This window comes from Dendronephthya gigantea, unplaced genomic scaffold (genome assembly GCF_004324835.1).
Source record: "Dendronephthya gigantea isolate DGI-Jeju-01 unplaced genomic scaffold, DenGig_1.0 000059F, whole genome shotgun sequence".
In the NCBI taxonomy this organism is placed as follows: Eukaryota; Metazoa; Cnidaria; class Anthozoa; order Malacalcyonacea; family Nephtheidae; genus Dendronephthya; species Dendronephthya gigantea.
In genome coordinates, this window is record NW_021163069.1 from 469,267 (window position 1) to 482,307 (window position 13,041).

The 13,041-nt window shown below is 36.6% G+C and overlaps 1 protein-coding gene across 1 annotated transcript; it reads right to left on the bottom strand.

Moving 5' to 3' along the window:
* Positions 1-9,051: 9,051 nt before the first annotated feature.
* On the bottom strand, positions 9,052-12,168 carry LOC114530091 (keratin-associated protein 9-1-like). Its single transcript, XM_028551681.1, has 2 exons — positions 12,057-12,168; positions 9,052-10,130 (listed from the first exon to the last, which is right to left on the bottom strand). The coding sequence occupies exon 2, from the start codon at positions 10,128-10,130 to the stop codon at positions 9,084-9,086; it is 1,047 nt and encodes a 348-aa protein (XP_028407482.1). The 5' UTR covers positions 12,057-12,168; the 3' UTR covers positions 9,052-9,083.
* Between the last annotated feature and the right edge of the window lie 873 nt (positions 12,169-13,041).

Sequence of the window (13,041 nt, forward strand, 5' to 3'; positions counted from 1 at the left end):
ATGTTCTTATTTTTTTCCTATACCAGGGTGAGGCAAAACTCCTCTCCAATGATGAACAATGCCGTTCTTCTTGGCTGCTTACTTTGTTATGCTTTTGTGGTCCTGTTGGGAATTGATTCACGATTTCTTGATGATTATGGCCTAGGAATTTTATGCAATGTATGTCAGAATATTCAGTTAATCGGCAATATTCGTTAAAGAGTATGATCAATGACACGTTTTTTCCATTCTTCTTCCTTTTTTTCCAGGCTTTCTGATTAAATTTTTTTGTTAGTTCTAAAAAATTCTCGCGTTCAACCAGTGAGCTCTATGTCCTCAATTCAGCTAAGAATGACTTCAAAGATCGCTGGCTTTTTGCTAATATGTGAAAAGATTTAACAACGCGTTTACTATATTTTTTCTAGGTTCGTCTATATATATTATCAATCGGTTTTTCTCTGGCTTTTGGAGCATTGTTCAGTCAAACATTTCGTGTATACAAAATATTTACAGCCAAACGTGCTATAAAGAAAAAGGTACAAGAATGATACGCTCTTATCCACACATTTTTATGCTTTCAACTTAGCAAGAAATGTTTTTAATAAGACGTTCTAGATAACGATGTCTCTAAAAAGAACAAAACAAAATATTCTGTAGTAATCTTGCACATATTACGCAGCTACATAGTAATAGTGCAACAGGTTGAAAAATGTGGTCAAGTTTTTAAATGCATGCATGACACCTCTCTTATATCATAACAACAAGGTATATACACAAGCTCTTAACAATTAAATTGCATGATTTCGATGGATGTAAGTTTTTATAATACAGAAGTTATAGCGATCTTATCTTTATGGACTTGAAAAATGCATTCATGAAAAGATGAATAACTGTTGTGGATATAAAAGTTCCTTCAATTTTTGTTTCGCTTTTTTGAGATACCTTTCATTTAGTAAAGATGTATACACGTCAAATTATTCCAATCGCTAAGCCTGGTTTAATCAGTGCAACTGAATTTATTAATACTCTTTTTCAGACGATGCGAGATTTTCATCTCATTTTGTTTGTCATAGTCCTTGTTTTCATTGATGCAATATTCATCACTGTTTGGGTTATTTTCAATCCGTTGAAATCTAAGGACAGTTTTCTACAGGTAAGTATCTTGATCAATCCAAACTTTAGTAATAAGTGTTATCAACTACCTTACAGCTCTTTATAAACAAACATAAAACGCCAAAAAACCAACCCTTGGAGATTCCGTAAGGAAGTTATTTCTATTGTGCAAGCCTCTCTAGAAAAAGAAACCACCCAGGGGCCTTTCACCTGAGCCCGATTACCGAGATTGAACGAAGCGTGAAATGACCCTGTGGGGTATTGAAATGAGTAAATAATGAATTGAACTCCGGTGGTCACGTGGTCATCCTAACAAGAACATGAGTTTATTTGATATCAATATTTTTTTTTAATATTTTAAATCCTCCAACGCTTCGTTAAATCTCGGCTACCCGGGGGCTCATGTGGACAGCCCGTCAGACAAGCTCCTGTTTCCATCAATCTGAAAGAAATTTACAGTGTATCTATTACCACAAATTAAAGATTCCTCCTTATCCTTTCAGATGCAATATACAGATGATTTAATCACATTTCCTGTAAAGAAAATCTGTGATTGCTCTCACGGAACAGCACTACTTGGAGCTTTGTATGGTTACAAAGGTATTCTGTTGCTGTTTGGGGTGTTCATGGCTCGGAAGACGCGCAATGTGACAGTCCCTGGATTAAAGGACTCTAAGTGCGTCGGAAAGTCTTTATTCAACGTCGCCATACTGTCAGCTATCGGTGCAATAACTTCAATGATTTTGACCACAAAATATCATGACATACTTTATCTACTGATATCCCTGGTCATATTGTTTGGTGCAACGGATACTTTGACGAAGATCTTTTTGCCCAAGGTAAATTGTTAGATATTTTTTTGTTGTTAAAATTAATAGCAAAGAAAGATGTTGTAAAAAGTGAACAAAATGAAAAAATACAGCAACTAAGAAAACAAAAAAAAATTATGTTAATAGACCTTATGCATAATGACGTATCAAGCCTGCAGGGAGTTCTGGTTTCCGTAGTCACCGCGAAACTGAATTCAAACTTCAAAATTTTCCGCCGTGACTACTACACAAGAATTCCCTGCAGGTTTCATGGCTTGTTACGTCATTATGGATAAGGTCTATACAAGGTCTATTAATGTTAATTATAATTAGGGACTAAAATGCAATTAAAGTGGTTTTTAGGAAAGAGAGAACTAAAGAGGGTTTGAAATTCGCTCTGCGCGTGAATCGGCGTTGTTTGTTGTGAGAATACAACGCTCAGGTCACCTTTGTTTCCTCTTCCTAGTTTTGATGTGGTTAAACACGGGCGAGCAATGAAGTAATCAATTTTCCTTCTAGCGACAATGCACGTAAAGGAATCTATTTAAAAATCAATGTAAAATCATGGAAAAAAGGCTATTTCGTTATTTGAGGTTCCTGAGAGGTGAAGAGATTTCAAACAGGAACAATTAAGGTCTGCCGAAAATAAGTCAAGCAAATCATTGAGTTCCTCTCTCATTTGGAAGTTTCATAGCGAACAGGTCGTTAAATCATCGATATTTGCCTAATAGATATTTACCTATTTTTTAGCTTGTTTTACGACCAAAAACGAAACGTTTCACCTTCCCGCAGCCAAATTTGAAAGGCAAATGTAATTATATATCCTAGTCTTACGCATGAAAATTTAAGCCAGTGTAGTGAAGCAAAAGGAATGATTCGGCGTGCAGAGCGGACTTTAAATCATCTTAAAAAGATAAGGAAATTATAAAAATCGGGCTAAAAATAAGCTATCTTTTACAGTTGCGTGAGTATTATAAAACAAAACATGAGTCTCAGGCACGAGTTTATCCAATGGAAACGTTGAATACAAATCGAAAAGCTATCGCAACCACTCCAGAGGATGTTTATGAAGCGTTTGTTGATTTAAAAGATGTCCAAAATAAATGCATACAAACAGAAGATTTTGGTGAAGGTATGTTATTATTTATTTACTTTTGAGTCACGTATTGATCGAATATCAATGTTTAAACCCAGTAAACTCTAATATCCGTCTAATACGGGTAATGTTCCGCTTACACTACTAACGCAGGCGCACTGGCTTCAGTTTAGTAGAGTCATCGCACGGATTTCAAAATTTTGCGCATTAGTATGAATCAATTTAAATAATTATTGGAATAATTAAATTAAAACAAAGTTTGTCATGGTTCAATATGACCAGAAAAAAGCTTGGGTATAGGAGCTCAGATTTTCATTTGGAATAAGGCAAATTAATTTATCTGAAAGTCAAAACTGGAAACTTCTTTCTTAAACTACGTTCACACACAGCGATATATCGGACCGATTTATTCTCAATTTACTCTCAAATCGCTGTGTGCGATTGAAAATTAAAAATGAAATTTATGAAAATAAAGTGGTTATTGTGAAAAATCCGTTTGATAAATCTAATGAAATATAAATGGGGCAATTTGCTCTTTTTTTCTACCCATACATCATAGTACACCATCGTTGGTTGCCATTGACAACATAGCTATATATTTTATTTAAAAACTGAAATAAAATCGGATGAGCCGTACAAAAACACGCCTGAAATTTGGCGAGAAAGCTGAGAAAGTGAACACGCGAGGACAACGGGGCACGCATCTGTTGAGGGGACAGCGAATAAAATGTTTCAAAATTACCGGTAGTAGGTATGAACAGTCAACATTTCATTGTTCTTTCGACGAATAGTGCTAGCTTATTTTAAAACGCTGATGTTTCCGAAGAAAATTTTTTTAGAAAGAAAACTCGTATATTATAGGCGTTTTTTAAGTGATGGTTGATGACGCGTTGTTTTGCACGTCCAGTCGAATTATTCATAAACCCAAAAAGAGATATGTTTTTTAATAGAAGACACAAGAGGGAATGATTCAAGAGTTATTGATGTCCTCAGTGTGTGTGAAGAGACAGACAGATGTTCTCAATAATGAGCAACGTTTATTTTGTCTTTCTTATTTAAGATTCTTTTTTTTTATCAATTTTATTAACATATATGCACCTTAGTTTGTCTAACCTGCTCCATTTTACAGATTTTATAACAAAACACATAATAATACACATTATAATGGACAGTTTATTACAATTATTCGAATGTTAAACTCTGCTGATGATTGCCTTGATATTGGCTCGCGACGGCTCGCAATTGTTAGTTTGAATAATTTTCTTGAGATGAGAAATTTGACGTGGAGAGTTAGATAAGATAAGAGAAAAAGATAAGAAAAAAATTCTTAGAATTCCTAGATAAGAAATAGATTCTTAAAATATCTACGATACTCGCATACTTACTTATCTTGAAAAGACACCACGACACGAACTTAATGTATATATCTTTCTGAGAATCTATATATATAGAGGAGTAGTTTAATTTTAATTTTAATTTATTCTGTGTAAATTATTAAAAATATACAACATGTAAACAAAGGGGTATAAACATTAAGTAACGAGAATGCTAAAAATGAAGACACACATATAATTTTGAATCGGTTGGCCGTTTGGACATGAAGTCCATTAAGACATGCCTTATGTTAAAGCATTACCTTATAAGATATCTTCGCATTCCTTGGGCAAACTAGTCGTTTCTTGATGTGAAGGATTAATTTAAGAACCTGTATATATCATTTGCCAATTGAGGAATATTTTCATCAATGACTTTTTATTTATAGCGAAGATTTTTTCCTATTCTGGAAAAAATATTCTATCAAGATTTTTTCACACATATGAGAAACATTTTCTTATAGCGGGATAATCTTTCTCAAATTGAGATACAGTAGGAGGCAAAAGTTTGAGTCCAGTCGTTGTAGAATTCCAGTATTAAATCCTGGCAGCGTATTGGAGTTAAGACATGCGTGCTAGTGTTTCAGTACTGTAAACTATATTAATTGCACACTGTTTTGGTCCTAATGATCTAAATTATAACAAAATAAAGTTCTCATTCCTTTACACTGCCCAAGATGGGTAGGAAAAAGGGCAAAGTGATGGTGCACAAGGACAAATAGTTCCATTAAGTATTGAAGGATTCTTTCCTCGTAAGATCGCAGAAGAAGTGAGAATTTAAAAAGGTGGTATGCAACTAACCTTGGAGAGGTTCGAAGAAACTAAATCCTACTCAAGCAAACTTTTAGCTGCTTTGGTCATGCTCGGTTTGGCAATATTGAAAGATATAATAGGATCCTAATTAAAGAAAAGTATCATCCAATTCTTCAAGGACATGGAATTTCATCTGGTACAAAGATGATCGCACGTCTAACTACATGATAATCACCCTAAGCACATGCACATCTTCTATGTGCCAGAAATCGTTTAGAAGCAAACTCATTCTGGTGATCTCGTTGTCATGGCTTTCCACCTCATATTCCAGATCTAAAACCTATGGAGCACTTGTAGAACCGTTTTAACCGGAAGAGGGCGAGGCACAGACCCGCCAGCCAGGCTGACTTGAGGCAAGTGGTCAACGAATGCTGGCAAGGTATTGAACGTGTGACATTAAAAAACCTATGGAATCTATGCGAGCAAGAATAAAGGTCATTTCAAGAGCAAAAAAGAGGGAACTAAGCAATGACATGTAAATGCATGTTTGCACATTAAAATACGTAAAAATGAATATCATAACATCTCATAGTTGTTGTACAGCATGTATTTTTCTGTTTACTTGTTTACTTTTTTCTAGTTCACTTATCGGTAAGGTTTTCTGTAGAATATTAATATATGCTGCTGAAACAAAGAAATACAGTCACTGGACTCAAACTTTTGCCTCCTACTGTATATTTTATAATAATATCTCAAATTGAGATATCTCAAAAATAATATATCAAAAAATGATATCTCAAATATTTCTGAAATTGAAATATATTTTTAATCAGTAAAATGCTGCATCGCTTACCCAAACAAACAGATTTTCATACCTTTTTTGGTAGTGTTGGTTGGACTAGCAGGCGAGTTAGTGTTTGGAGTTACAGTTACTGATGTTACACCAATTTTGCCACTATTTATTAGATCAGCGTTTGGATTAGTGGTAGTTGTTGAATCAAATCCATCCACCCATTGCCCTTTTTTAACACATTTTTTGGCGTTGCAGTGTGATACGCACTTTCCTTTTTGGCATTCCTGTGTGCACTCCTCGACACCAGGGCCGCATGTTGCTATACAACCTTTGTAATCGCACACTTGATGACATATCTTGGAATTGCATGTCAGCTGGCAGTTATCCGAATATAAGCATCTTTGCGAGCAGTTCGTAATTCCGTTATCACATTTGAAATTGCAACCATCGCCAAGAAAACACTTCTGCGTGCAGTCCTCGACATCAGCGCTACATGTTACTATGCAACCTGCTCTTTCGCAATCTTGATTGCAAATCTTAGAATTGCATGTCAGCTGGCCGTTTTCCAAATATGAGACCTTTTGTGAGCATGCCTCGATTCCATTGTCACATTTTAAGTTGCAATAATCGCTAAAAGAACATTTCTGCGTGCATTTCCCTATATCCGAGCTACAGGTTGCATTAGAATTGCTGCCTTTGATCACCTGATTACAAATTTTAGCATTGCATGTCACCTCACAGTTGTCCGAATAGAGGCACTCTTGGTAGCAGATGTCTATTCCGGGATAACACGTTGAGTTGCAATTATCGCCATGTGCGCACCTTTATGAGCATATTTCGATTCCATCGTCGCATCTAAAATTGCAATATTCTTCGTACACACACTCCTGCGTGCAATTCGTGACCCCCACGCCACATGTTGCGTTGCACTTTCTATGAGAACACTTCTGATCGCACTCTTTAGCCTTGCGGCAAGATAACGAACAGGTTCCTTGGCGGCATTCTTGTTGACATTTCTCCTTGGCTTCGCAGGACATTTCCCCGTAATGACCGTCTTGATTACATCTCTCAACGCCGGCGTGGCATGTCGCCTCACAGTCTTTGTTATCGCATTTCTGAAAGCAAGTCGTGTTATCTGCGGAGCATGAGGGTTTACATCTATCTCCACGGCAGTTAGCGGTTTGGGGACAGGTGTAGTGGTCACAAAGCGCGTGCACAAAAAATGAAGTTTTATTAAATTGATGTGAGCACCGTAACACGAACCACATCAACGCAAACCGGGTTGCAATCGTTGTGGTTTGACTCATCTAAAAATAAAAATTAATTTGTGATACGTATATCGGGTAGTGTCGCAGCTCCTCGCAAGAATGATTTTCATTAGCTGAACTTTACAATACATTTCTGTCTCAACCAATAGCATAGCTTCGTTCCTTAGAAAGCATAGGCTATAGTAACTTAACTCCGCACGTTAGGGACACAATTGGCTAATGAGAGTCGTGTATTCTGATTTAACTGTAGTTAAGAGTTTTACACAACCGCCCCCTGATCTAAAATCTATTATAATGATAATTAGTTGTATATCAGTGATAAGATATTCAATAAGAAAACTCGCACACCACATGCGCAGCAAACTATCATTTTCAGTTTTTAGAACGCGGTTTCATTCAATTCTGAAAGCAGATTTTTTGAAGCTACGAACACAAGGGCCGGTTGTATACTTGCATGCATGAAACTTTTTAACTACATTTTGCTTAGTTAAATCCTATATGTAGTTAAATAAAAAATACACAACTCTGATTGGCCAATTCCGTCCTTAAAACTACAGTTAAAAGATGACCAGGGGTCTTTTATATACAACTGGCCCCAGAGCCGTGCATGAAGGTATACTATATCGTTATGTAATTCTCAAGGATATTTATTATAAGATAAAATTTATTCGCTTCTGGAAGTCAAAAAACTCGGAAAATTGTGGCAAATTGCGCCGATTATCATGCACTGTCGGAAAAGCGTTTTGTATATAGCTATGTTGAAGTGGCGCCGGAATACCAGATAGTCTTGTTTAGTGCGGTTAAGGTTATATCAAAATAGTTCAGTGCAATAATATATAGGCGAGATAGAGCATATCTCGTATCAAAATCTGCCAAAATTGAAACAAATTGCATTTAATAGTAATTACCTTGACGAGTGCTTGAACCAGTCTATAGTACTCGTAATTTCCTTATTTCTCACAAAATGAAACTTCCTTCTCTCCGACCTTCCTTTTGAATGGAATCTGATTTGAAGCGTGATGGTTTAAGTGGGTCACTTAGGAATCGTAAAATACACGTTCCCAATACATAAAAGGAGCCGCTTAGCAGCGTCTTCAGAAAACCTCGGATCAGATCAATGTTGGGAAATCTTGATCATCAAAATTGAATTAATGTGAACTTTGCTGTCAAAAATCTGTAGGGTTACTTTCATGTGTTATTCAAAGTTTTGCCGCTTCCTATACCAATCTGCCGTTAACGCGTCAATCTCAATTGAATTTTAATCATGATAAAACTACTGCCTTTAATAAGTTAATTCCTATCTATAGGGGCGTAGCGTACGAGGTTTGGTTTGGGAGTGCAGGGTCAGTAAAACTAAATAACCTTGCTCAACTTGATTAGTTGCTTGCCTGACTAAAAGACAAAATGCCTTCTTTAGACGCGCTTTAATTCACGAATTATACGAACTATACAATGGAACATTGAAACTACAGGGTGTATAAATCACGCCATTTAATATTTTAAAATTCATATTGTTCTTAACCTCTTATAAGCACAATAGATTTGGACCACTGGACCGGGATTACAATTAATGGTTTGTCAGCCTTGTCTTTTCTTTTGAAAAAAAAGAATATTCGTGAATATTAGGTGTTTCCTTTTTTTATACACCCTTCTATAACTCACACTACTTCTTTTAATTTAAAATCACCAATTACACTTTGAATAAGACTATAAAAGGGATACAGCATTACTAGGTTGAAAAGAATATTACTTGCACATGCATGCATGATGCAATACACATTCAGCAAAAGCACCAACGCTTTCCGCGTTCCCCCCCGTATTTGTTCACTTTTAGACATTAGAATAAGAATTTTATACATTAAAGACATACAAGAATTATATTATAACGTACGTAGTGCTTTAATTAAATCGCACGACCCAATTACGACCTCTTCTAACACATTTTTTTGCCTTGCAATACGACACGCACTTTGAGCTTCCCGATCGACATTCCTGCGTGCATTTCTCGACATCAGGGCCACATGTTGCTATACAACCTCTGTAACCGCACACTTGATGGCATTTCTTAGAATTGCATGTCAGCTGGCAGTCATGCGAATATGAGCACTTTTGCAAGCAAGTCTTGATCCCGGCATCGCATGTAAAATTGCAGTAATCACCGTACGAACACCCCTGCGTGCATTTCTCGACACCAGGGATACACGTTGCAATGCAACCTGAGTAATCGCACGCTTGATTGCATTTCCTCGAATTGCATGTCAGCTGACTGTTATCCGAATATGAGCTCACTTGGTTACATTTCTTGGAATTGCATGTCAGCTGGCAGTTATCCGAATATGAGCTCACTTGGTTACATTTCTTGGAATTGCATGTCAGCTGACTGTTATCCGAATATGAGTTCGTTTGGGAACAAGTTTTGACTCCGGAAACGCATGCAAAATTACAACCATGGCCATAAGAACATACTTGTGAGCAAATTTCGTTTTTATTGTCGCATTTAAAACTGCAATAATGCCCGTACGAACACTTCTGCGTGCAATTCTTCACTCCAAAACCGCAAATTGCGTTGCACCATCCATAGGAACATTCTTGATCGCATTTCGTAGTACGTGTGCATGAAAACCAAGACTTTTCACCACTGCAGCCTTGTTGACACTTCTCCGTCGCTTTGCAAGTCATTATTCCAGAACCATATTGATTGCATCTCTCAACGCCAGCGCGGCATGCTGTCCGACAGTTCAATTTGCTGTGGCAATTTTGGGAGCAGGTCGTTTTATCTGCAGAACACGAACGTTGATTACAGCTATCTCCTCGACAGTTAGCAGTTTTGGGACAGGTGTATCGGTCACAAATTGCGTGCACAGAAAACGATTTTTCATTAAATTCATTTAAGCACCATAGCACGAGCAACACCAGGGCAAAACGTTTAGCGATCGTTGTAGTCATCTGGAAAGAATATAGGAGGCTTTGTGGTAAACAAAAAATAAGGTGAACTACGTCTTTTTATCCTCGAGAAAAAAGGATGGTTGCCTGATCCAGGGTCTTAGCTAAACCGCTTTATTTGGGGGGGGGGGTTACTTTTGTACATTCAAATATTTTTTATGTTCCATAGAAACAATAGCTTTCCAAAATCTGTCGGGTATAAGACAAATATGCAAATATGCATCATCTAAATATATAAATTTGCATAACTATAATTAAGCAAAGCGAGGTGGTGTATGCTTCAAATATACTTTCTCTAAGCGGGAGTTCAATGCGGTAACTCCTTTAAATAAATGCTATGGTAAGAAGTTGTTGCATGCATATTATCAATCGTAGAAGATGAGCAGATTTTCAAAGGCCGCTTCGCCGCGAATCAGTAATGGCAAAACAGCCTTAAAACTCCAATAGGTCTTTGACTGTTCATTTCTTCTCAATGTCGGGACTGAGCGACAACGGGGCGCACGAATTAATAGGTGATGACACGCACTGCACAGAAATGGGAAGCAATATGGGTAAACTAAGCGATCTGCACAAACTTGAGTCAGTTAGTGATAGAGGGTCATAATGTGCGAAACGGTCTGTGACTCGAGAGACGCGATATTCGACATAGCTACACACGTGAATTTTGGGTGAAGATTTAGTATAATTTTTCATTTTATTTGTTAATCAATATATTTCATAAACCCAATCGAAATTGTGTGAATTGAGACTTGTCGAGGACAAAACGATAGTGAACGGAGGCTAATTCTCGACATCAATAACCCATTGTATTCATAGCCATTGAAAGCTGCAGTTCCACACGCTTAACGTTCCTAATTCGTGAAAGTGGTCACGAAGCTCGTTTAGTTGAGGGGGGGGAGGGGGTATTTATGTATTTCCGTTCATCTATTTTAAAACTTATTGTTCTTACGATCTGTTATAACATGAATATATATAAATATTTTAATCCATTACGATCTTCCGCGGCTACTGATTGATGTGAAACATAATATCATTATGTACGCGCAGCCATGCATGTTTCATCTTTTAGAAACGTAAACAGAATACAAATCAGGTCATTATGAAAATCATGAGAAAATCATGAGGTTGATATTTCACATATCTGAGGATGGTTTGCTAAATCTTTTCAATCAAGTAATTAAAATAGGTCAAAACTAAATACAACATAAAATACTAAACAAACATTTGCAATTGTATCGAATAGAACATGTCACAACACACCAGACATGCAACGATACCAGCTAAAGGCCGACACGCAACCAGACTTGCCGCGGCAAACGACGCATTTCAGTTTAACATGCTTATATACTAAAATGTATATTTGGGCATAAAAATACTAAACAGACCTATGTATTTAAAATAGAATGATTAATACATTAAATCACGCCATGCACTCAGACACTGGCACATGCCTCGCTGATCAAACCAGTCGTAAAACAATAAACTCGGCTTTTTTCAAAAAATGGAAATTATGACTATCATTTACAAGATCTTAGTGAGCCAAAGGCCAACACGCACCAGATTTAGTGCGGAAAGGAAACACGGCGTATTTCAGTTTATAGAAGCAAATAAAGTCTATTCTAAAAGCACATTTTGAAAGCTGTGCATACATACAGACACTACAGCAGTCAAATGATCTAAGGTCAATCCTAAAAATATTATAACAGGATAAAATATATTCGATTTCGAAAACTGGAAAACTTGATCAGCCAAATTGCGTCGGGTCTGTGATTAGGCGTAAAACGCCAATTTCCACTGTCGGCTGTACACAGCTAGTGAGACCAGCAAACTACATTGTCTTAATTGATTAGTACATGCGCTCAATCTGGTAACCAGGTGTCCTAAATTATTCCCTTGCATCGAAATTTTCAAAAAAATTACATGTAATACCTTCACGTTTCTTAACCAGCCAATACACAATTCTCTAATTAATTTTCTCACACAATGAAACACCCTTTTCTCTGACCTCCTTTTGTATGTTATCTGTTGCAAAGCGTGAATGCTAAAGTGGGCTTAGGAATGATGTAATATAATCAGGAGGTCATTTTTTGGTGAAGTGAAATATTATACACTAGCAGGTAGGCATGACAACTGCACTGCATGCATATTTGTGCATATATTGTCTGTAATTTTGTATTGGTATATACCTGCTCTATAATTTTGTAATGCAAAGTATATCTCAAGGAATCACACTTTTTTCACTTCATTTTTTATGGGTACTCTATGAATAAAATAAATATATAACCATTTATAAACAATCGAAGGTCTAGCTAGCCTAAAGATTGTATCAATCATCCTCACCCTAATCATCCTATAAATCTGTCGCCATATATTACTTGTGTCCTGACATATATGCGTGTTTTAACTGTTTTAACCTACTGAGGAAATTTTGTTATACTCGTAACAGAACATTTCAAGCATGTTTAATATCAGTTAGACGTGTCATGAATGAGAAAAATACCGCAATTCTCCCAGCCGCCAAGAATTTTTTTGCAACAAATTTACTACGAATGACACTCTGGATGGGCAAAATATCGCTTAGAATCACCCCGCAAAAAATATTTACCGCTTGTCTTTGATGATGCATGGCAGTTTGGTTTAAATCCTGGACACAATTCCCGCCTTTCTTTGTACAGTTTTTTTGCGTCGCAGACTGACACACAATTTTCATTCATGCATTCTTGCGAGCATTCCTCGACGTCGGGGCCACATGTTGCAACACAACCCTTGTTAACGCATACTTGATTGCATTTCTTAGAGTTGCATGTCATTTGGCAGCTTGGGAATTATGAATGGGAATTATGAAAAAATGAGAATTGTGAATAAAAATTATCAAAAATATGACTGTTCTTTATAAGATCGATGATCATATAAT